This window comes from Camellia sinensis, chromosome 4, assembly GCF_055761805.1.
Source record: "Camellia sinensis isolate YWXY chromosome 4, ASM5576180v1, whole genome shotgun sequence".
Classification (NCBI taxonomy): domain Eukaryota; kingdom Viridiplantae; phylum Streptophyta; class Magnoliopsida; order Ericales; family Theaceae; genus Camellia; species Camellia sinensis.
Genome location: NC_138964.1, coordinates 38381358 through 38406096, shown reverse-complemented (window position 1 = coordinate 38406096; position 24739 = coordinate 38381358). Strand labels below are relative to the sequence as shown.

Sequence of the window (24739 nt, the reverse complement as noted above, 5' to 3'; positions counted from 1 at the left end):
TTTACTTTTTTAGATGCAACTTACTTAGATGTATCTAAAAAATAAAAATTTGTGAAAAAATATTTTAAAAAATTAATAAATACATAAAAATATAAAAAATGTATTGAATTCTCATATATATTTTTTATATTTTTGGTATTTAGTGAATTTTTAAAAGGTTTTTTTATTTTTTTTTTTACTTTTTAAGTATATTTATGTTAGGTATGTTTAAAAATTTAAAAAATTACTCAAAATATTAAAAAAATTCAGTAAAAATAAAAAAATATGAAAAATAAAAAAATAAATTTTTTTTAAAATTTTTTTAAAAAAATGATAACCAAGGTTCACCTAACAAAAGGTTCAATAAAGGAGTTTTGCCTAAATTTACCTTTAAGATTTGAGGTGACATATTCAAATACATATAAAAATGTAAGGACTAAGAAAACAAGAAGACTACCCCGTGAAGTGTAAGGAAAGGAAACCAGGTCGTATCAGGAATGCATAAGCATAGTCTCTTCTCTTTTATATTCTCTCTTTCGTAGAATTCCTGATGATGATTCAAAAAACATATAAAAACAAACCGATGAGAAAAAATTAGCGGCAAAATCTCCAAAAATGGCGAATCAGTCATCCTCCTCTTCCTATCCAATCCTCTGTGCCTCCTTCAATCAGGATAACAGGTAATTTATTATGTTGATTTTCCGAATTAGGGTTTGATTTTTAGTTGTGTGAATTTGAAATTTAGTTTGATTTAGGAATTGATTTTATTCTGAATTTTCTCAGTTGCTTTGCAATTGCGACGAGGGATGGATTCAAAATATTTGATGCCAATACTGGGAGGCTGTGTTATGAACGAGGCAAGTACATCATACAAGTTTTTAAAATTTTGGATTTCAACTATTTATTAGTTAATTGATATAGTGATAGTTGTTGACGCTGTTGCTGCTTTTGTTGTTTAATTTAGTTGCTTTGCCCATGAATTGAGTCAGTAAAAATTGTTTTAAACATGTTTGAGTGATAATACTTCCGTTTGGCGCTTGAGTGTCGATTGAGGGCCTGTTTGATTAGTGGGATTAATAGTGAGAGGACTAACAATAATTGGTTATCCAGAGGATTATTGAGATATATAATTCCCTCTTGTCCTTGTTGTTGGTTTTTTTTTTTTTTTGGTAATAGAGATAGAAATATATAATTTCAATTATATGTATGTTTTGCATTATTAGTCGTAGGATAAATAATGGGTCAATTTTGTTAGATAGAATGGCCATTGGAATCTAATCTAAATAATCAAATTTGCAACTAATCAATAGAATGTGAGTCCCATGGGTTAATAATCCCAATCATGTGTTATAATCTGCCCAATCAAACAAGCCCTAAAGGTTACTTGTTGGACTATCTCATGCATAATGCCATTGCCTAAGGCTCCAATTGGAGTATGCCCCATATTTTCTAATCTATACATCTTACCTTAAGAAGCACGGACTCTTTTGTGGACTCTTTGGACAGTCCTAAAGCATATTAGACACTTCTTTAATGTGAATTAATTAAAAAATCAAATTCATTATATCGGACATTTCACCGACACTTTGTAGACACTTAGGCAACACTTCTTGAACCGTCTTTGAACACACCCTATATGATGAATTCCTTCATGATAACAATATTCTGCGTTATTCATAACATGACTTGTGAATTCTAAATATGTTTTGAAACATTTATAAGATGAATACAACATGTGTATTACAATGTTCTATTATTATTTTGCATTATTTAAAATATGATTTCTATGTGAATGATATCTTGATGTTTAAGTTATAAATATATAGATTTTAATGTAATCAATGTTATGTTACATATTTTTCATTATCTTTGAATAAATTATTCAAATATATGACATTATTAATTTGTAAAAATATAAAATTTTAATGTGGACCAAGTGTGTCGTGTCCTGGATATTTGGAAAATCGGCACGTCGACATGTTCATATAGTTGACATGTTCGTATAGTCACATGTTGCGTTGTGTGTTTGTGTCTATGTTACTTAGTAACTTAGATCATACCAAAAAAAGTCACAACTGCAATGAAATTGAAGAAACAAAGCTCGCCACTCAGCAAATCGAAAGTCATTCATATTACTGTTGATATAGATCCATGAAAGTTTATTTTATTTTATTTTATTTTTTAATTAGAGAAATAGGATTAACAACTGCTATGATTTCACCTGAAGAGATTGGAGATAAAATAGAAATAGAAGTTGTATTTCATGAAAAATGTGTAATTCTTAGAAAGAAATGTATTGACCAGAATGCTTATGATAAGACTACACGATCTGCTTAAAAATATTTTAAAATTGATTATTTCATATATATCATCAGTAAAACTATTTCTTCAATTCAAAATAGGTTTGAACAATTTTAAATATCTGAAGACATTTTTGGTTTTTTAAAATTATTTTGTAAAATTAAAATTACTTGACGATAATAGTTTGAAAAAACATTGTCCTGATCACAAATGCTTTCTGAAACATGTTTTTTTTTTTTTTTTTTTTGGGGGTGGACATCGATAGTTTAGATTTGTTTTTCGAGTTAAAAGTTTCAAAATAAATTATACAAACAGAAGAAGAAAACCCGTGAACTGATGTACTGCATTAAAATTTTCTATTCTTGCTTATTTTGATTCTTTCCTATATTAATATTAAAGGCCTAAAAGTTTGAACATAATTCCCATATCCAATCAAAATTGGTTGAGAGTTGAGACACGAGTTTGATGAGTTTATTTGGGTTGATATTCAACTTCATAATTACAATTGATTTTTCACTAATGTCATTCTCTCACTCACTAATACGTGTCAGTTGATTTGTGTTTGGTACTCATTTGATTATCTAAGTTAGCTGGCCTAGTCTCTCCACTACAACACTCCCCGCACCCCCTCCCTACTCGTCTTCTCTCTCATGTTGATTGCCATGCATAGTATTTTTCAAATTGAATGCATGTAGTGCAATTGAGATACAGTAAAGCTAACATGATTTCATGTTTTTTTAAGATCATCCTAATCAAATATATTTTCTTTTGTCAGCTATTGGAGCATTTGTCATTGTGGAAATGCTTTATGCCTCAAGTCTTCTTGCCATTGTTGGAGCTGGTGAACAGGTTCTTATGCTGTCCATTGATTTGTGCACTTTCAGATGGTTTAGCACTTGTAGTAAACATGCAATTTTTTATTGAATTTTAAAATTTCATTAATTAATTACCATTTTTTCTTGAATCCAACAGGCATCTCTATCCCCACGACGTCTATGTTTATTCAATATTACAACTGGAAATGCTCTTCGAGACCTAAATTTCTTAACTTCAATCCTTGCTGTTCGTGTTAATAGGAAAAGGTAAAACATCTACATTGGACTTGCTCTTTTATGGATAGTTGGAAACATTTAATTTGATAATTGTGCTTTTAATATTGAACACAACTTGAAGTGAAGTATTAGCAGTATTGTTAAGGCATTGATGATAATTTTTAGACATGTAAATTTGATGAATATCTGAGGAACCTGTTTTGTTTCTTGAATGATCAAACCATTGAGTGACCAAGTTGTCCCTTCTTTCCTTGCATGCATCCATCTTTTAGGTGTGGTCCTTTTATCTTTTTCTTACCCCCTTTATTTTGGGTTGTGTTAAGATGGTCTTCTTCAGTAGTTTGAATATAATATTGAAATTTGAATGAGAAACCTATGTGGAAACTTTCAGAGGAATTTTAAGAATTAGTTCATTTGGGAAGGTAGAAACCCGCCTTTCGGATGATACTCGGGACAAAAATAGCGAATTGTAATATAACCTTTAAAATTTTCTGCAGTACAATATTCTAATTACTAAAAGCTTCTTAGAGATTTGGTCACAGTAAGGCTCAGTTCATTTTGCAGTAGAATATTTTTCCTGAAAATATTTTCCTAAATTTTGGTATTTGGCTGTGCACAAGTTTAAGTAAACCTTTTTATTGGTAAGGTAAGCTATTTCCTGAAAACTTTTTCATGAAATGACTTACAGATCAGTGATTGGTAAGTCAATTTTCAAATCATGTGGAACCATTTAATGTGAAGTGACTTAACAAAAAAGAGTTTCATCTTTGAAGGCTCCAGCACTAGCTTGTTGACAGCACCACTTTCTAATGCTGGGATTTACTTTCCAGCCTCCCCCAACATTGTCTGCCAACCACTATCCACAGGCTGGAATTAGTGGAAACAACGAACATTCCTTTTTGGCCAGGACTGTTTCACCCCATAAAAGTTCTCCTATTGCTTTTTCTCCTTAGGCACCAATGGAACAAGCTTATAACCCCCTCCCTATTGGGCCTACTCCAACATCCAAATAAATCTCTCACTAAACAAGGCATCACCCACTAAATGCATATTATGCAAAGGTCAATCCACATACCTCTGTAGCTGCTAGATAATGCAAAAGAAGATGAATCACTCTTTCCCCTGCTGTTTTATGCATGCAGCACCAGTCCATCATGGGTTTTCTCCTCAATTTTGGGTTCCTTTCCTTGCATTTAAACTAGTTTGAGATTGTAATGCACTTCAAATTTATATGGCCCTCAATGTTATCTACGGTCCATTTTTGTTTCTTGGAGGTTTAATTATAATTATATTATCTCGACCGGATATTCAAGATTAGTTTATTTTGAGTTGCCAAGATACTGGATTCCTTTGCTCATGTGGTAAATTTTGTGGGAGGTTGTACCCAAGCCCTGGATTGAGTTTCATCAATGCTCATAAGCATGTAGCAATTTCATCAATTACCCAAGCTGACTACAGTTGTAACCTTACAGATGTGTGGAACATGGGCATGTAGTGAGATAATTGTCCTTGTGATTCTAAGCCTTGTAAAGAACTATAATTTCCTGTGGGGGATCAGAGGTAATAGGAAAGAAATGTTTGTAATGATGAATAATCACATGAAATTAGGATGTTTTGAAGTGTGCTTAGTTGGGGAAAAAAAAAAATTCCTTTGGGTGTTTAATACAAGTCGAAGTTTAAGTGTATAATTTCAATATGTTTGATGTCTGGCCTCACAAATTCAAGTTTTTCTTTTTTGAGAGAAAATTCTCTTTATTTCTCTCGTATTTTTCTATTTGATCATACTAAAGCAGTAAAAAGATTCAATGGTTTGGTTTATTGTCACTATCTTATTGAAACTAACAAGTGATTAAAGGGGGGGAAAATGGTAGAATAATTGGTAAATCTTAAAATTGGTAACAATATCTCCGATCTTGACATCTAAACAGGTTTCCTAACTGTAGGAATCTGGTTACTGTTCTCTCATTCAATAACTTCACTTCTTTTTTCAATTCTTGTTGAAATAGTGTATTTTTACGTGCAGATTGGTTGTTATTTTGCAAGAAAAGACATACATATATGACGTAAACAGTCTTGATATCTTGGACACAATAGATACAGTGCCAAATTTTAAAGGTGAGGTTGGAATCCCTTGCTCTGCAATTTATGACTGAATTCACAATGTGCAATCAACACGTTTATATATATATATTGTCAATTTTCAAGGGGGCACCAGTGGTAGAGTTTTCTTGTTTCCTAAAGTAATAATGTCCATTGTCTAATTACAATAAGCACCTAAGTATTTATGGATACTTTTTAAAAACAACTATATCTATATTGCATCAACATTGGAGAGAATACTTTTGGATATGACTTATATTTTGTAGATGTAGTACTTAATTTAATTAATGACCCATTTGATTGTTTAAAAAATATGAATCATGTAATTTTAGGATTGGCTCATTTGTGAATTTTATAACTAGATGTATTTGGTTGTAAAATAAACTAAATAAATTAACTTTTCTTTAGTGAAAATATGAATTTGGTCATTTCTTTTAAAGAAATTTAAAATTGAGAGATTTAAAATATACTTAGTTTGGTGACTACAAAATATTTGAATTGGCTCATTTGTAAATTGATAGATTTGGACTTACATAATTCAAAATGAAATGATTTTATACTCCCAAAAAAATGAGACCTAAGCAAGCATTTTGCAATTGGCTTTCTTAGCCAAAAAGCCACTAAAAAGGCAAAAAAGCTAAAAAGCCAAAAAGCCAAGGAGTCATACAAAAAAGTCAAAGATTTCTTCTCATTCTCTCTATTTTTGCACGTTTTTCCGTTTAAAGCCAAAAAAAAAAAAAAAAAAATTATTCCCAACACACTTTAGTTTTGTTCACCTCATATTTTAGCCAAAAAGCCACTGAAAAAGCCATTTCCCAAACCAACCCTTGGTCTTTTAGTTTTGGACGGACATTTGATACTTCTTCAAGAGAAATGCTAGAGACCCACAATTTAAATCCCACATTTCACCCACTATGACATGGCAATGGTGTTGGGCCTTACATGGTTGAGTTTGTGAGAATTTAAAAGTTGACGCATAACTTGTTATGTCGTTGTGGGTAAAATTGTGGGGTCTCAATCGTTTTCCCTTCTTCAATACACTTGGACATGTTTCTGTTGAGCCTTAAACATTGAGATGTGGCATTTGTATAATACAATCAGAGCATGACTCCAAATGAAAAAAAAATTATAAAATTGGTTTTAAATACTGGGACCATTTCTTAAGAGGTGTTGAGATAAATATTGTCAAATTTGTTGTAAACTTCATATCCAAGCAACATAACTCCAATCTAATTATTTGAATTTTAAGATTAATAAGTTAGAAACTTGAAATAGATGATTTATTCATAAGAATATCTGTTTTATGAAAAGGAATATATATATATATATATATATTTTGTATAATTTGAATTTTTTTCATTATTTTTTACCATCATGTGGAGCATGCTAGGCTAGGGCATCATGTTTGAACCTTTGGATTAGTCTTGAGTCTTTATATTTATTTCTCTTATAACTTAGTATGCTCTTGTAAACATTTTGTATATATTTTACTAGGCTTTAGCAGGCAAAGATAGTCAGGTAACATTCAATTTTGTTGGCTGTAAGGACCACCCATGGATCTTACTATAAGTAATTTTTTTTAGGTCTCATATATAGTTATTAATACCATTGTTAGGTTTAGAATATTCTGTGGCCAAATTTTCTTTGTTTCTCAAATGAGTCATAGTCCTATTGGAATTAGAGAACTTTAGTATTGTTAATTCTTCTATTTAATAAAGTTAAGCTTTAAAGAATTGTGATTGTCTTTGTGAGGCTTTATTTAGCTATTGCAAGAGTAAGCCTGCCATGCCACGCCCCAGATTCACAAGACCCGAACCCATGAATAAGAAATAGAAGAAACCATGACAATATGTGAAATAAATGGATAATGAAATAAAATAAGGAAATAATCAAGATTAAGGAGTAAATCCAACCATGCACTCTGTTCCCAATGATATACATCTCATGATATACAACATGTTACAAAAGAGTATAGCTAACAAATGAAATCAAATGCCCTACGGTCTACAACAATAAATAAGGTCCAACATTTACACAGAAGGTACATGACCAACAAATAAGGCCCTAGGCCAATCAACAAATGGAACCAGCGCTCACATCAAAGTTCATCCAAAATACCATTTGTTCCAGTTCACAAAACAACTCCAATTAATTAAAGTGAATTCCGAAGTCGTGTATTTTTCAGTGGTCTATCACAAGATCCATCTAATATCCTATTTTACCGGTTGCTAGCCAGAAGGAAATTGGTAGCTACTCTGCTTGAATTTTTGGTCTTTCACCGTGGAGTCTCTTAGCCTAGCTTAACAATCTCATCATCTCTATATACTATCTTGAATTCATTGTTATCTAGAAATCCACTTTCATTCCCAAATCCATTACTGTTTCCAAAATTCTCCATCCATGGTTCTCAAACCAATTCATTTTTGAAACCACAAATTCCATGTTTTTAACATATATTTCCAAACTCGCCAAGTTCAAGATTCTCAAAGTTACGGAACAATTTTCATATTTCCATAGAGATGATACCAATGGAGTGGGTTTTGAAAGCGTGGATGGAATGAATCAAAGACAAGGCAGAGAGATATTATGTATTTATGGCTCAGGAGGCTAAGGTTGACATGGTGAATGGTGTTGAGATTTATTCCATATCCTCCAATGCAAACGGAAGCACACCATGCGCGCACCAAAGAGAAAAATAATCACAGAGAGATTTACGTGACTTGACTCAAATTGCCTACATTCATGGGAGAGAGTGCTTCCACTATGAATAAAATAGAGAATACATGTAAGATGACCAAAACACTTAAAACCCACACCATTATCCGAACCCTATGCTCGAGGGTAGTTGAGCCCTTGCTCACCAGGTGCCCTCTCGGTATTTTTTTCTCTCACCCTTTACATCTCTATTTTTTCCCTCACCTCAATCTCTCAATTTCTCTCAAGAAAACCCTATAGGCCGCATGACTATTTATAATAGTTTATGCATAAGAATTCTAGTTCTATACAATTAGGTAACTAAGGCCTTGTTTGGCATGATCTAAAAAAGTCAAAAAGTCACTATCCTTTTTAAGTCACATCATTTTATTTAAGTTACATCACCTCTCTAACACATCACTTCAAACCCAACCCATACCCAACCCATTTTTCATAAAAAGTCAAAAAGTGCACTTATTTAGATCATCTCAAACCACCCCTAAATCCTACACATATTAGGTTTTCTAGTAGATTTCGAGCTCTGCTATCTTACACCAAATATATGTATAAACTAACCTAATAATTATATGGGACCCACTTTTATCACATGGGTGGACTAATCCTAACAATCACCCCGTCCACTCATATGGGGTAAATGTTATGTGCATTTGCCAACTTGGATGTCCTAGTTTGTGTGATGCACTCTACCTTCACCTAGAAGTTGTTTCACCCCCTTGAATCAAGTGCCACGTTATTTGCACCTTACACTATAGTGCTTAAAGGTGTCCTTCGTGGCTTCCTTTGTCCTCATGCTTAAGCCAACGAGATCTGCCGCACTTCCCTGAGGTGTCTCCATTGTCACAAACCAAACCTTCATAGAAAAGAGACCCGACTTCCTTTGGTGTACACTTTTTTTGTTGCGAAACCATCTCAAGTTCTATGCCTGAAGCTTTCTTTTTTTGTGAACAATCTGCAATCCATTGTCTTCCTCTTGGTGGCCATCAAATATCCTTGCAACGGTTGCTCACCACTGTTCGCCCATAACTCATACTACTCGTCTGATGCTTGACAATACCTTTCCTTTTATCACAACATACTCCACGGACCTGTACAAGTTGCCAACCAATTGCATTGGTCTTCTGCATCATTGATTGATCCAAATTGCTCCTAGATTGCCTAGATCACATGTAATCACCTTTGATCGCCTTTGAATTTGTTCAATCCCTTTAACCGTTTAGAATCTAAAAATTCTGAATGTACTGATCAAACCGCAAACCTTGAAAACCTTGAGATTCACCTTTGTCGTGAATTTTTCTACTGTGCTTCTTCTTGGGGAAGCCTTCACCAAATTTGAATCAAATTTTTTTTTTCTACACCACCGTAATTTTTTTCTCTTCTGTGCGAGTCCTCCGTGTGCAATAACTACACTCTTTGCCAATTGCCACTCGGATTGGTAACCTTTAGCTTTGATACTACTTGTTGGGATTTATTCCATATCCCCCAATGAAAATGGAAGCACACCATGGACATACCAAAGAGAAAAATAATCACACGGATTTATGTGGTTTGACACGGAAGAGAGAGCTTCTACTATAAATAAAAATAGAGAATACATATGAGATGGACAAAACACTCAAAACCCACACCACTACCCGAACCCCATGCTCAAGGGTAGTTGAGCCCTTACTCACCAGTTGCCCTCATGGTATTTTTTCTCTCATCCCTTACATATCTATTTTTTCCCTCACCTCAATCTCTCAATCTCTCTTAAGAAAACCCTATAGTTCACATGATTATTTATAATAGTCTATCCATAAGAATCTCAGTTCTATATAATTAGGTAATCAAATCCTACACATATTGGGTTTCCTAGTAGATTTTGAGCTTTAGTATTCCACACCAAATACATGTATAAACCAACCTAATAATTATATGGGACCGCCTTTATCACATGGGTGGACTAATCCTAACAAATGGTAGGAGATGATGCTACATGGAGAGGGGCATAGGTGGCAAGATGAATTGAGCCCAGTTGCTCTTGTTTGGAAAGGTCTCAACAAGAGAGGAAGGGACAATACTATGGATCACTTAATGATGCCCAACATAATTTTGAAATACAGTTGAATTTTTGACAGTTTTTCTAGATTGAAGGCTAGTGTGTTGTATTTCATATTTCTTTTTTATTTACAATAGTGTTGTGGTTCTTAATCTACATTTTCCTTAAGATCCTCATGTACTGAATAAATTGGATTGTAAAATTGATTTCTGCTGCTTTAACATATTTGGTACTCTCTCAGGACTTTGTGCATTTTCTCCAAGTTTGGATGGGTGCTTTTTGGCTCTTCCAGCGAGTACAACAAAAGGATCTGTATTAGTCTACAATGTCATGGAACACCATTCTCACTGTGAGGTTATGATACATTTTCTTATAAGCTTTTTAGTTAAAATGCTTAATGCATGATTTCAAATCCAGATGCCATCCTCTTTTATGTTATTTTTAGTTAAACTGCTTAAACCTTATTTTGAGAAGCTTTTAGTGTATCTTAGCCATAATGTAACTTATGTTAAATTCTAATGCTTCTGGTTTTTAGAAATAAATATTTTAATTAACAAAAGAGTAAATCCAAAACTCGTGATTGTGTTTCCTGGAAACTAGCAGTCTTGTTCTCCTTCCACCTGTTACAACAATTGGCTTAGGCCGAAAGATTTACCTCTCAAGCTCAATATTTCTGTATGCTCCTTAATCAAAATAAATAAATAAAATTGTACTATTGGAAATTTGTGAATCTAAACTTTTTCAATTGAGTTTGGTAATTGATTTATATGTGTAATATGGAGGATGGGGCTCTTCAGTGAGACATAATCAAACCCAAAACAGCTCGAACGACAAGAGTCATGGAACAAATTAAACAACCACGTGCAGATATGGCATAAATAATGTTACAACATCCTATATTAACTCTCCCATGTTACAACATCCTATAGGACAATGTACACATTTTCTATGTTTCATTCTCGTGAAGTCTATAGAAATTGGAGTTGAACATTAATAGAGGACGTGGTATCCTTTTGTTAGAAGATGGCTGGCCTAATGACCCTTTATTCTTTAACACTTTTTTTTTTGTTTTTTTGGGGTGGTATTTTTACTTGTTAAATAAGTGCTGATAGAATCATAGGAAGTCTGTCCTTTTCCTTTTCTATTCACAAGTTTCTCAACTGCACATTAATGCAGCATGACCAATTCTAAAAATTTACCCCTTCTTTTTCTTTCATTTCTTCTTCTTCTTCAAACTAAGTTTCTTTTTTCTTGGACCTTCCATTGTTTGCATCAAAGGTACTATGAATTCTTAGAGAGCATGTAACATTCTGCTTACAATCCTGTGTTGCTTCTTCAGCTTTCAAATAAAGGCAAGATGCAATGAGATCTTACGAGCACAGCAACAGTGTATAAAATGTTTGGGGCTAATAATTTATCTCAATAGTTGCTGCTGCCAGGTGGCAATATGTAAACCTCTTGCATCAGTTTGCAACACATGGCATTAACTAAGTTAGTTGAAATTGCAACTATTTGATCCATTTTAAACATTAAAATCTTATTTTCCTCAAGTTCCGAGGGTTAACAATTTACATACATCAGGAACCAGGATCTATAAAAGGAAAAAATAAAAAGGTTGGGGGTGTGGGGCAGGAGGTGGGTATCATTCACTGAATATAAAGTACATTTTTCTTTCCTTTTCTTATTATGAAATTGGATTGGATATATCTTTTGTTACATGGGACTCTTTTATTTCCTTCACAAGATCCATGTCCACTAGATATGATAAGGGTAAGATGTGATATATGTGTAGGGCACCTGTATCCAATTTAGACATTTGGAACCTCTAATTTCTTACGATGTTTGAAAAAGAAAAAACTCACATTTTCAAGTAAAGAAACATTTCTAGCCTCTCACATAATTGAGAGATAAAAATTCCATATTTTCTCTAAATCTTATTTAACTTTAGTACATTTCTACATAATTTACAATATCTTATCTAAGAATATTATTTAATATGCAATATATACATCATGTTCATGATGCTTCCCTGTACCCTTATCTAACTTTTGGATATATATCCCAATATCCTAAGATTAGATTTATGAAAGTAACGCTTGGACTTGCACCGAATACTTATACCCACGTGCATGTAACAGAAATCTTAATTGCCTGATTTTATTTTCTTGTTTGTGGATAGTACTTTGATGCTTCAATGACATTGAAGCTTTTTCTTGAATGTGTATATTTCTCTTTTGATGAGTTAATTTCTAAACTAAATCTAATATATTACAGATAGATGCTCATCGCTCACCGCTGGCTGCGATGGTTCTTTCTTCAAATGGAATGTACATAGCAACGGCATCTGAACAGGGAACCATAATCAGAGTTCACCTTGTTTCAGATGCGACTAAGGTGAAGTATATCATATGCCTTTGATGGGACTTCCAACATGGGGAGTAGCTCTTGTATCTATGAATTGGTGCATTCAGGCTCACATAGTGCCACACCTTGCTGTGGATGAAGGCAGAAGGATAGTGAACTGACTGTTTGATGAGCTGCTCAATTTATAGTTACTAGGATAAAAATTAACCTGGTTTAATTGCATTTAATGATTGATTACATTAGATTTTGTGGAGGCCCATATAAATGGATAGACCACCCTTTTCTGTACTGTCATGCTGTTGCCTAATGTCAATAATGCACGACCATTTTTACCTCAGATTTAATGCAACATATCAGCTTTACTTTGGGTCATATCTGTAATTGATTGCATTATACTTAAGGAACCTAACTATTCTATCTTTAGCAGTCATATAGCTTCCGAAGGGGGACATACCCATCAACTATATTTTCGTTGTCATTTGGGCCATCCATTCAACTTCCAGATATTCTTGTAGCCACAAGTTCTTCAGGTTCTGTTCATGCTTTCCCTCTAGGATTCGCTTTAAATCAAAGGTGAACTGCATTTGAACCTCTTCTCTGTTTGCCACACAAGTTAGTGATCATATTTATGTACACTTCATTTGTATACACTTGTATATATTTATTCATTATGACATACTATGTAAGGATCTTATCTATCATAATTTGTCATAACATGTAATCATAAAATTTCCATTATCATAATTTGTCATATGCATTAATTTGACACTGAAACATCTTTTCCTTTTTGGTTTCTGTTATTCCATTGTTCTTAACTCTGTTTTCTTTATGTTCTTCAAGAATTGCATTGGGCACATACTTTTATTTATGTTTAACTTGAAGCTGTAGTTCATTTGAAGGATTTGTGAAGTCAACTGATCTGTTTATTTATAAATTTATAGAAGCAGAAGACCAAGTAGTTTTCTCGGGTCTATAATCCCAGAATCTGTTAATGATGCATCGGCTCATCATCATGTACTCCATAATGCTTCTCCAGCACGAGTTAAAAGGTGAAGTTCTTCTTGAATTTTTACCTAAAAGTAACCATTTTAGTGGACCATTAAGATAGTATTAGTTTACCATTGGCATGCTAGGATGGTTGGGGGGAGATATTTTGGACACCTAATCTGTGATGCTACATAATCAACTTATTGTCATGTTGTGTCGCAAGTGTTCCTTTTGATAGCTCAACGGAAATAAAAGTAGTTTTTTTATTTGTTTATTTTTTATTTTTTATAACCGTTCTAGCCCTGCCATAATTTTCTCTCTCTTTAATCTCAACTTTAACCTTAATTATTAATGAAAGAAAAACATGTAACGTAATAAATAACTGAAAATCAATTATAATATGGACACATAAGTATGTTGGTTCTTTTGATCTCAAATCTCAGTATCACTGCAAAAGGGGATGGGCTTTGTATTGGGTTTGTTACTTTCATTTTACTACCTGCTTATGCAGGGAAGGGTAATGGGATGAACAACAATGAATTTGATAAAAAAGAGATACTCTCTCTGACAATATTATTAATTCTCCAAAATCAACTGGTTTGCCCTAAGGCGTTCTTGTGAATTTGTAGTAGAGAAAACCTAAAGCAAAAAGGAAAACCAAATCCTAGGCTAATTACTTGCTAATCAAGCTGAAATCAAATAAAATAAAAAAAAAATTACCAAAAACTGAATGATTTTAGTTAGGCTGAAATTCACTATAATGAAAAAGAAATATATTGGAAAAAACCTAGGCACAATCGGATTCATCTAGACCAAGTTATAGATGAATCAAATATTTCCAAAAACTGAAAATCAGCGAAATTGAAGACCTAAACGTTGGAATTCGCCCAAAATCCATCGTAGGCCATGGTGAAGTGATGAGTCTTGATTGTGATTCTGAGCATGTGTCGTCTTGCCTCTACTAGTGCGTTTTGCCTTTGCATTGCTTGTCCATAAGTTCTAGGAACTTTATGTCCCAACACTTTGCATCAACTGCCTACCCTAATCTAATCTGTTGCTATTTGAAAGTGAGTGCATGATGATCAATTTTGGCCATATATTAAAAGAATTACTATATTCACTTTTCATGGGGCAGTTTTGAAACAAGAGAGGCACCATTGAAATAACATGCTGGAAGATACAGTAAAATACCTGGATTTTTTGACAGCAAAAGGGAACAGCACTTGATTTGTTAGTTACATTGTTAAGGCAGGTTTCAGTATGGAAATATGGGACTTGCCAGTGATGATGATTCACAAAATCAAAATCCTTAGCCCTTCAATGAGTCAATATGCTAAAAAAATTTAAGAGTGGATTGTTCTAATGGTTTGGGATTAGTTATCTTATTCACCTTTAATTTAAGAAAGCAAACTTGGTTTTTGCTTTTCTTTTGCACAAACTTTTATTAAATCACGTGTCCGGTGCAGTTATGCAGTGATTCGCAAGGTAGATAAAGTTGCAGAATCATCTATGTCTGAATCTGCGGCATACAGGTAAGCTCACTGATATTGTGCTTACTTCTTGACAATGCTCTAGTTTTCATAGCCTTTTTCATTCTCTTGCTCTCTCTCTCTTTGATCCTTTCTTCCATTTAGTTGAGTTTATGGTATGTATTGTTAAATTGTTGACCATCAACTCATCTAAAAGATTAAGCTGTCAGAGAAAGGGTTAACTTTATTATTTATATGGCCGGACTCTTTTTCATGAGCGGGCCAAACATGTGCAATTATTTTAATTATTGGGTAGGGCGGTAAGGTTTAGACACAATATCTATTGTCTGCTTTGATATCATGTTGAATAGTTGACCATTAACTCATCTAAAAGCTTATGATTTTTAAGTGAGTTGGTGGTCAACTATTCAATTTGATATGAAGTTTACATTGTTCATCCATGATGGCCTATGTCCACAGGAGAAGATCAGTAGTACTATTTCATTTTTACTCATGCAAATGGACACACATGAGCACAATCATATTTGTAGACATTAGAGATAGGGAGAGGATTGTTTGGATATCTACTATATCCTAAGCATTATCTTTTTTCTATTAATCTCTAGAGATAAGATTAGTATTCCAGATTTATCTCTAACATCTTCCCCAAGAAGGATATAGAGAGGAGCTCTTGCCGATTTTGACAATCGCTAAACTTTTGTGCCAAATTTTCCATGCCTATAATTTTGGCACTAAGTTTGATATTGCTGTAATTAGGCATGGAAGATAGCGAATAATTGAAGATGAATTTGAAAGAGTTGTCGCCAAATTTTGACATTGAAGATGAATTTGAAAGAGTTGTTGCCAAATTTTGACTCTGGCATCAAGGATAGCTCTCCATTGGAGTTGATGTACATTGTGTTTTTATTGATATATATTAGTATTTTGTTAGCATCCTTCCTATTTTGATGTGATTGTGCAATCCCCTGCCCATTGTGCTGCAGCAATGAGATTTTTTATGAGTTCATTGAGAAAAGGTTTTGACATATGATGATGAAGTTCTATATAGTTTTAATGATCAATGGAGTTTCCATTGATTTCCTCCTGAAAGTAATATGGTGGGGTGGTGATTGGACTGAGGATTGTCGATTCTGATTTTGAAGTAGATTATTGCTGTTCTATTTGCAGGAGAATAAGTGTCCACGTCTGACTACATGTTTTGTTATGAAACTTCTGAAACCATGCTCGAGGAGGAGCTTGTATTATTTCATAGAGATTGCAATCATTAAAACTGAAATCTTGCTTTTAAAAACCCTTTTGTTCCATGAAATAATGTTTGTAAGGCTTATTTACAGTAACTATGGTTTGAGTTTGAAATTGCTGCAATCTTGCCATAGAACAATTGTTGCAATCCCATCATAGAACAAATTTCTATTGTGGGTTGTTTTCATGATCCATTCGACGTTTGCCTAATGGAATGGAGTTGGCTTTATCGCCTTCATGTGAATTCACTTTGTTACTTTTGTTTTGCTGACATTAATTGAATTATATTTATAGGAATCTAACAATTATAGTAACTCTCTGTATTTGATTTTTTCAGAGCCATTATATCCCTCGTCACCTACAGCGGGTACTTTCTGGAGTACAGTTTAAGTATCAACCATCAGAACGAGTCATCATGGATATTGGAGCGGGAATTCAATCTTTTAACCGTGATCTCTGAACGCGTCAACTCATGATCAGATCATTGATTCATTTGTTTTCTCATCAATAGCAGCTCGTCCATCGCCTAGCCCTGCATAGATAGAGGCCCCACTAATATATAGGTTAATGTTAGGGTGATTATCTTTGAGTATTGTACTCAGGTACAAAAATATTTGTAGTTTTCTATTTAAATTCAAAATGTTAATGAAAAAGTAGGCTTAATCTTGAGCATGTTTTAAAACACGATACTTTCTATAATATTGATGGTTTTGGTTTTGTTTCAGAATTAAAGAAACACTCTAATTGATGTACGTAGAAAGGCTAGACTCATTCCCAAATGTTTGTATGCTTATATAATAATATTATTGGCTACTCCCGCAATAGTAATTTTTTTTATTTATAAATAAGAGTTTTTTCAAAATTAAAATTGATAAAATTATACATAAGATCGACTATATTACAAAACTATTAAGTGGAATCTGCAAGGCTGGATCAAAGAAGTCTTTGATGCGATGAACGATGACATGCCCATCGTTGAAAATCTCCCAATCTCTGATCTTGACTTCATTAATGGAAGCGGATTGGCTTTTGAGTATTGTTGTGACAACCAGTGGATGGCCTGCGAGGAGGTATTGAGCTTGGACTCGAATGGAAGAGATGATTCAAGAGCCTCCCTATCAAGCTTCATGGGAATGATGTGATATTGAAGGAGTGAATGGAGGTTGCGATTACTTGAGAGAGAAGAAAGCGGCGTTGGACAAAATATGCTGAGAGTTGTTGTTGATTAGTTAAGAACAGAGGATTGGATAATCACCATTTCATTCTTTCTCACCCAAAAAATCAGTCCCCCCAAACCCCATTTCATCCGTAACTACCACCACCTCCTATCACATTAACACCCACCATCAACTCACCAAAACCTCCACCATGGATGCTTACCATCATCATCTCCATTACAACTCTCCTGTTGTTTTAATTCCACCATCCCATGGTTGAACTGTGTAAAATTAGCTTCTCAAATCTCATTGGAAACTAAGAAAAATTTCTGGTGCCATAACCACACTTACGTATTCAAGAAATGGAACTGCAAGAAATAGAAAATGATAAGTGGGTCTGTGCCTATGTGGTGGTTTCTACAACATCAACGCCAAATGGTTGGCTTGTAGTTGTGGAATTCGGGATTTATGTATGAAAAATAACAATGGAATTGATTGGGGCAGTTTCTATATTTGATTTTCCTTTAATTAATATTATATAAACAAAAAATTCATACATAATTCAACCATCTTGAAATCTAGGTATTTATTGTTCAAATTTTGTTTGAGATTGTTTGAAATTTCTCTATAAATTTGTTTGAGATTGCTTAAAAATAGTTTGAAATTGCTAGCTTCTTATTTTTGTTGTCTGATTCTGTTTAATTTTTTTTTTTTTGGATGAAATTTGTTTAATTTTTTTAAAGGTTTGGCTGTTCGGTGAATTCTGTTTTTTTATTTTTTTTAAATGGTGAATTTCATTTATAAAAAAAATGATCTGTTTGTTTGGGAGGTTTTGGATTGGGTTTGGCAAAGCAGTTGAACTCGTTTATGGATTCAAATTTTAGAAAGTTCCATATTAATGATGAATTGGATTTAAAATGGATTGTTGTAGTGCAAACTAATCTAAAAATTAAGCTAACAAATTAAGACTCTTTTAAAAATCAAGAAATAAAACAAAAGAGTATTTTAATGAGACATAAAGATAGTAAGTTCACATTAATAAAAACACTTCCATTTAAAATTTGTAATTAAAGTTTTTTTTTTAATCTATTAGTAGCTGGTAGGTTCCTCAAGGTGTGATTGTTTTTGGAAACCCTGATCTACTAGGTCTTTTAATCCTATTTGGACAAGGTCTCAATTTAGTTATATATATAAGTCCTAGTTAGGGTTCTCAATCTATACAAATATTACATTCTACGATACATACATTGCTCTCAGATCCTTTACACTTCTCTTTATTCTTCTTCAACTTCTCCTCATCAATCTACTGTTTTTCCTTCATGGCATCCAAGCTTTTGCTCGCCTTTCTTCTTGTTTTTCTTTCAATCCTTCCACAACCCACTATTTCAACAGCTGCTCAAGAAACAAACCACCATGATCCCGGGTTGAATGTTGGGATGATCTCAAGTATCTTATCCAACAAGGGTTACCTAGCCATGTCCTTAATTCTCAAACAAATCCTCCCTACATTGATACCTTTCAAAGTAACCCACAATACCACAATCACTATATTCTGCCCACTTGATAAGGCTTTCTTGTCTTCCAAGTACCCTCAGCCACCATTCACCCTCCTGCAGTACCACGTTGCACTGCTAAGGCTTGATAGGGAGGCTCTTCAGTCTTCTCTTCCATACGAATCCAAGGTTGATACTCTCCTTCCCCATCACCCACTTGTGGTTACTACAACACCCCATCATAGCGATCGCGCTTCCATTAATGGAGTCGAGGTTACAGATTGGGATATCTACAACAATGGGCATGTGATTGTTCATGGGTGTTAGGTTTTATTTCTTGGCAATCCCGTTTGACAAAACTCCTTTGAGTTGTAATTTTATTCGCATTTTTATTTCAGTGAGGTTATGAGTTGTTAGATGCGAATCCAACCCGAATCAAGCATTTCAGAGAAGTTTGTGATGATAAAGCTGTCAAGATTGCCACTTCGCTGATTATGACGGGGATCGAGCTGCCCGGTCAGCTCGCGGGGGTCCAGGGGGCAGCGCCCCTTGGCGGGTCCGGGGCAGCGCCACGGCGGGGTCGAGGGGCAGCGCCCCCGAAGCAAAATGCAAAAATGCATTCAAAGTTGCCTGTCCGATCATGTTATTTTTCCAGTTTTTCCATTTTTGGCCTTCCCGCTCGAGCGGGGAAAGGGGCGCTCGAGCGTGGATTGGAAGCTCTCAGCATCTCTACAGTCGCCTGTAAAATACTGGAAGGTGTGATTTTACGCTCGAGCGGATTCTCCTACGCTCGAGCGCATCTCAGTTTGTTCGCACGCAGTTTTTGGTCAGTCCGCTCGAGCGGGCTGTGTTGAGCTCGAGCGGAGATCGCGGGACAGATTCTATAAATTCGCGTGTTGAGTCAGATTTTAGGATAACTTCTCCAGATCTTCTTTTTGGGTTCTAGGGTTTATATCTGGGGATACTTTGGGAGTTTTCTTTGATGTTTTTATTGAGTATTCAACTCATGATCTAAAGAGAGTACATCAAAGGTTTGTTTTGTTCTACAAAAGAGAGAGTTATTCTTCAGTTGTGGATTCTGAAGAATTCGAGCCTGAAGCTTTGGTGGAATCCGGAGTGGCTCATCAGAAAGACAATTCCGTGGTGAAGATGGGGTTGGAAGAGGCACATAAAGGTTGGTTCAATTAGGCGTTGTGGATTCGCTAGGTAATTGAGAGTATACCTGTGTAATTCCTTTAATTCTTCTTAGTGGATTGTTCTTGTGGCTGTTGCCCGTGGTTTTTTTATCACAGTTGGAGGTGTCCAATTGTGGTTTTTTTTCACGTTAAATCGCTGTGTCTTTTGTCTTGATTGTTTGATTGTTTGATTGGGATTGTTATATTCTGCTTAAAATTGATACATAATCACAAATCAACATCTAGGGGATTTCTAGATTTTTCAATTGGTATCAGAGCAGGTCGTTCTTTTTTTTAAAAAAAAAAAAAATATTTTCTTTTAGAACGAGATCTTGTTTGATTTGTGATAATGGATACAATTCGTGAAGGAAATTCTATGGTTCGACCACCCCTACTTGACGGATCCAATTATTCTTTTTGGAAAGCTCGGATGAGATCTTTTTTAAAATCTATTGATGAAAAAGTTTGGCAATCCGTCATGAATGGGTGGACTGAACCAACAATTACTGTTAATGGAGTTACAATCCCCAAACCAATTGATCAGTGGGACACAACTGATTACCAAAATAGTAGCTGGAATAGTAAAGCTATCAATTCTCTCTTTTGCGCTGTCACACCTGAAGAATTTAGTCGTATTTGTAATTGTGAAGTCGCAAAAGAGGCTTGGGATATCTTACAAACTATTCATGAGGGCACTCCTTCTGTTAAACGCTCAAAACTTCAAAGGCTCACATCTAGTTTCGAAAACCTTTCAATGAAAGATAGTGAGACCTTTGATGAATTTTATGCGAAGTTGAGTGACATTGTAAATTCCAGCTTCAATTTAGGTGAAAAAATTCCAGAATCCAAAGTTGTGGGAAAAATTTTGAGATCCTTGCCCGATCGGTTCCAACCAAAAGTTACAGCTATTGAGGAGGCTCAAGATGTTGACAACCTCAAGCTGGATCAGTTGGTTGGAAATCTCCAAACTTATGAGGCACACAGGAATTTCAAAACGAAACAAAAAGATATTGCTTTTAGTAGTGCTCATAAAGTTAGAGAGGATTCTGATGAGGATTGTGATATAGATTCCAAGATTATGGCTGCTTTTGTTAAACAATTTAAAAAATCTTTTTTGAAAAAGAATCCTAATCTTTTGGAATCTACTCATTCTCATAAATCTAAAGGCAAAGATAAACTCAAAATTAATTCTATAGCCAAGAAGGAGAAAGGAAAGATACAAGGAAACTCTGAAAGACTCCAATGCTATGAATGCCAAGGATTTGGCCATTTTGCTCAAGAATGCCCCACTCGTTTGAAGAAGAAGAAAGCCCTTTCCATCACTTGGGATGATGAATCTGAATCTGATGAAGATGAAAGTGACAATGAAGGTCAAGGCGAAGAGGGTCATAAACAATTTCTTGCTTTCATGGCGGCTTCTGAAGCTGAAGGACAAACAGATTCTCCAAAGAGGTCAATTGAGAATATCACTGATGATGAATCCTCGGAGAGCGATCATGAAGAGCTTGAGCAAGCATATGAAAAGTTGTATAAGGAGTCTCTTAAGTTATTCAAATTGAATGACAAACTCACAAAGAAACTCAAAGCATGTGAATGTGAGAATGTCAAACTTAAGGAGGAGATTTCCGAGGCCAGGATTAATGCCATCAAGGTAGCTGATGATCGACAAGTTCTTTGTACAAAACTGTTGACTTGTGAGACAGAGAGGAATGAGCTACTGCAAACCCATGCCATGTATGAAGAAAAGATTGAATCTCTCGAGATGTCACAAGTTGCTTTGGAAGAACTAATGATCAAGAAAGAGGAAGAGCTCAAGTGTGCTATGGCTACCATTGGTCTTTGGAACAAAGGATCAAAGACCTTGGAGGATATCATTGGGTCTCAACAAACAAGTTGTGACAAGAGTGGCATTGGCTTTGGTGGTAAGAAAGAGCAAAAACAGAGTGCTTCAACTTCTCATGATACAAGACCTCAAGGAAAGGGGGGACAAAAGATTCAACAAGAGAAAAGACTTCTCAAACTCCCTAGAGTTGGTAAGGTAAAAGAAAAAGAGGTACACCCTGTTTTTATTTGTCATCATTGTGGTATGCATGGTCATATTCGCCCTTATTGTTATAAGTTGCATGGGAGAGTGCCTCAAAAGGGTAGAAATTCAACTTACATGTCTAGGCGGAATACCAAGATTCATGAAGGTGTTCACTACACCACGACACTTACCAAGACCGCTAGACCTGATTTTGTTAAGACCAAAAAGATTTGGGTAAGAAAATTTGACTTGTGTTAATGTGTTTACTCTTTTTAGTTTTTTTTGGGTCTCTATGTGCTTTTTTTTAATGAAAAAAAAAAAAATGTGTGTGCATGTTTTTTTTTTTTTTTTTTTTTTTTTTTTTTTTTTTTGTCTTGCTTTGGTTAAGAAAAAAAAAAAATCCCAAAAAGATTTTCTTAGTATGGTTTTGCAAGCTTGAAATTTTTGAGTGGTCCTTGGTGCATATTGGAATTGATGAGAATATCCATTACTTGTTAATATATGTGTACTTTCTGTGGTCATTACTCATTTTGGAGTGTGTGTTTTTTGATTAGTATGTCTCATTCTGTACACACTCTTGGATTAGCAAATTTTGGAAGTCTTCCGCCTTAGTGATTATTTTTTTATGGACTTCTGGCATTGTATCTTTTGCTTTTCTAGAGGAATTGACCTATACTAGCATATCTTGGGTGATGTTGAGTCTCTTAACCACCTACCATCCTTTTGCATCTCCATGGCTTTCCCCTTAATTCTTTGCAGTCTAGCCATGAGGAAAAGGCTACCTCAGAGTCACCAACTAGGCCATCCTTATTATATCCATGCTTCTCTGGTTTGGTTTCCATACTCTTGAGCGTGTCAGCCACCAATGATTGTGCAAAAGAAAAAGAAAAAGAAAAAGAAAAAGGAAAAAAAAAAATATGCAAAAGAAGAAAACAATGTGCAAAAGAAAAAAAAAAAAGGAAAAGATTCATTGATTGAGGGGGAGCCTCCGCCTTTACTCACCAAATATCCCTTGATTCCTAGTGGTTTGACTTTCCTTTGGCGTGCTTAAGATTCTCTTGTCAGAGGTCCAGCTTTCATATCACTACTAGGATTGAATCTAGTGTTTGTCGAACTCCAAGCATCACACACACACTTTTTATCATGGGATCTATGCTTTTCACATAATGCATCACTTTCTTGCATGAGGAATCTTCTACAGACTGTGCACATTGTGTTTTCTTGTAATGGTGCTTCTTGGATAATCTTATGTGTTTTAAGGTACTAATCTGAAATTCCTTACTTGCTCCACCATATTATTTTTATCATTCTCTTCTTGTTCACTGTTTTTCAGTGTTTGTGGTTGCTTTTAGTGAGGGGGAGTTTGGTTCATCTTGATTTGGGTGTGTAAGTGAGTTTGGTTTTTCATTGCAAGAGTTGTTTAGCATGAACACTTTGTTATGTCTGATAAGGGAGATTGACTATATGTTTTGCATGTTGCTATGCACTATTTGCCCTTCTTGTATGTTCCTGGTATTTACATCGTCATATCATTGCTGGTGTGGTTTATGATCTTGCTTGTGTTGTTTGAGAGTTGTTTTTCATGAGTCTTAGTTTTCATCTATTCATGTTTTCCATCTCATGTTTCAAGATAATCTTGTCCTATGTTTATTGTTTTTTCATATATTCTTGTGGGACTAATAGTTGTTTTGGAGATTGTGGCACTAATAACTGTTTTGCAGATCTTAATCTTGAAAAAGAAGTTGGCTTTTGTTGGCTGTAATGGGTTGGGGTGTTTAGGATTTTATTTGTTAGGTGTGTTTTGTCACGGCATTGCCAAAGGGGGAGATTGTTAGGTTTTATTTCTTGGCAATCCCGTTTGACAAAACTCCTTTGAGTTGTAATTTTATTCGCATTTTTATTTCAGTGAGGTTATGAGTTGTTAGATGCGAATCCAACCCGAATCAAGCATTTCAGAGAAGTTTGTGATGATAAAGCTGTCAAGATTGCCACTTCGCTGATTATGACGGGGATCGAGCTGCCCGGTCAGCTCGCGGGGGTCCAGGGGGCAGCGCCCCTTGGCGGGTCCGGGGCAGCGCCACGGCGGGGTCGAGGGGCAGCGCCCCCGAAGCAAAATGCAAAAATGCATTCAAAGTTGCCTGTCCGATCATGTTATTTTTCCAGTTTTTCCATTTTTGGCCTTCCCGCTCGAGCGGGGAAAGGGGCGCTCGAGCGTGGATTGGAAGCTCTCAGCATCTCTACAGTCGCCTGTAAAATACTGGAAGGTGTGATTTTACGCTCGAGCGGATTCTCCTACGCTCGAGCGCATCTCAGTTTGTTCGCACGCAGTTTTTGGTCAGTCTGCTCGAGCGGGCTGTGTTGAGCTCGAGCGGAGATCACGGGACAGATTCTATAAATTCGCGTGTTGAGTCAGATTTTAGGATAACTTCTCCAGATCTTCTTTTTGGGTTCTAGGGTTTATATCTGGGGATACTTTGGGAGTTTTCTTTGATGTTTTTATTGAGTATTCAACTCATGATCTAAAGAGAGTACATCAAAGGTTTGTTTTGTTCTACAAAAGAGAGAGTTATTCTTCAGTTGTGGATTCTGAAGAATTCGAGCCTGAAGCTTTGGTGGAATCCGG

At 35.0% G+C, this 24739-nt stretch overlaps 1 protein-coding gene across 3 annotated transcripts; it reads left to right on the top strand.

The window, feature by feature from the left end:
- Window positions 1-407: 407 nt before the first annotated feature.
- Window positions 408-16934, top strand: LOC114274118 (autophagy-related protein 18b). 3 transcript variants are annotated; one of them, XM_082924639.1, is made up of 11 exons: window positions 408-659; window positions 763-836; window positions 3056-3129; window positions 3253-3362; window positions 5356-5447; window positions 10424-10536; window positions 12457-12576; window positions 12971-13119; window positions 13488-13595; window positions 15000-15065; window positions 16603-16934. In XM_082924639.1, the coding sequence occupies exons 1-11, from the start codon at window positions 595-597 to the stop codon at window positions 16739-16741; spliced, it is 1110 nt and encodes a 369-aa protein (XP_082780765.1). In that variant the 5' UTR covers window positions 408-594; the 3' UTR covers window positions 16742-16934. The 3 variants fall into 3 exon arrangements, with proteins under 3 accessions (XP_082780765.1, XP_082780767.1, XP_082780766.1); XM_082924640.1 differs by having other exon boundaries at window positions 409-659; window positions 12974-13119; XM_082924641.1 differs by lacking the exon at window positions 12457-12576 and having other exon boundaries at window positions 12974-13119.
- The last annotated feature ends 7805 nt before the right edge of the window (window positions 16935-24739 follow it).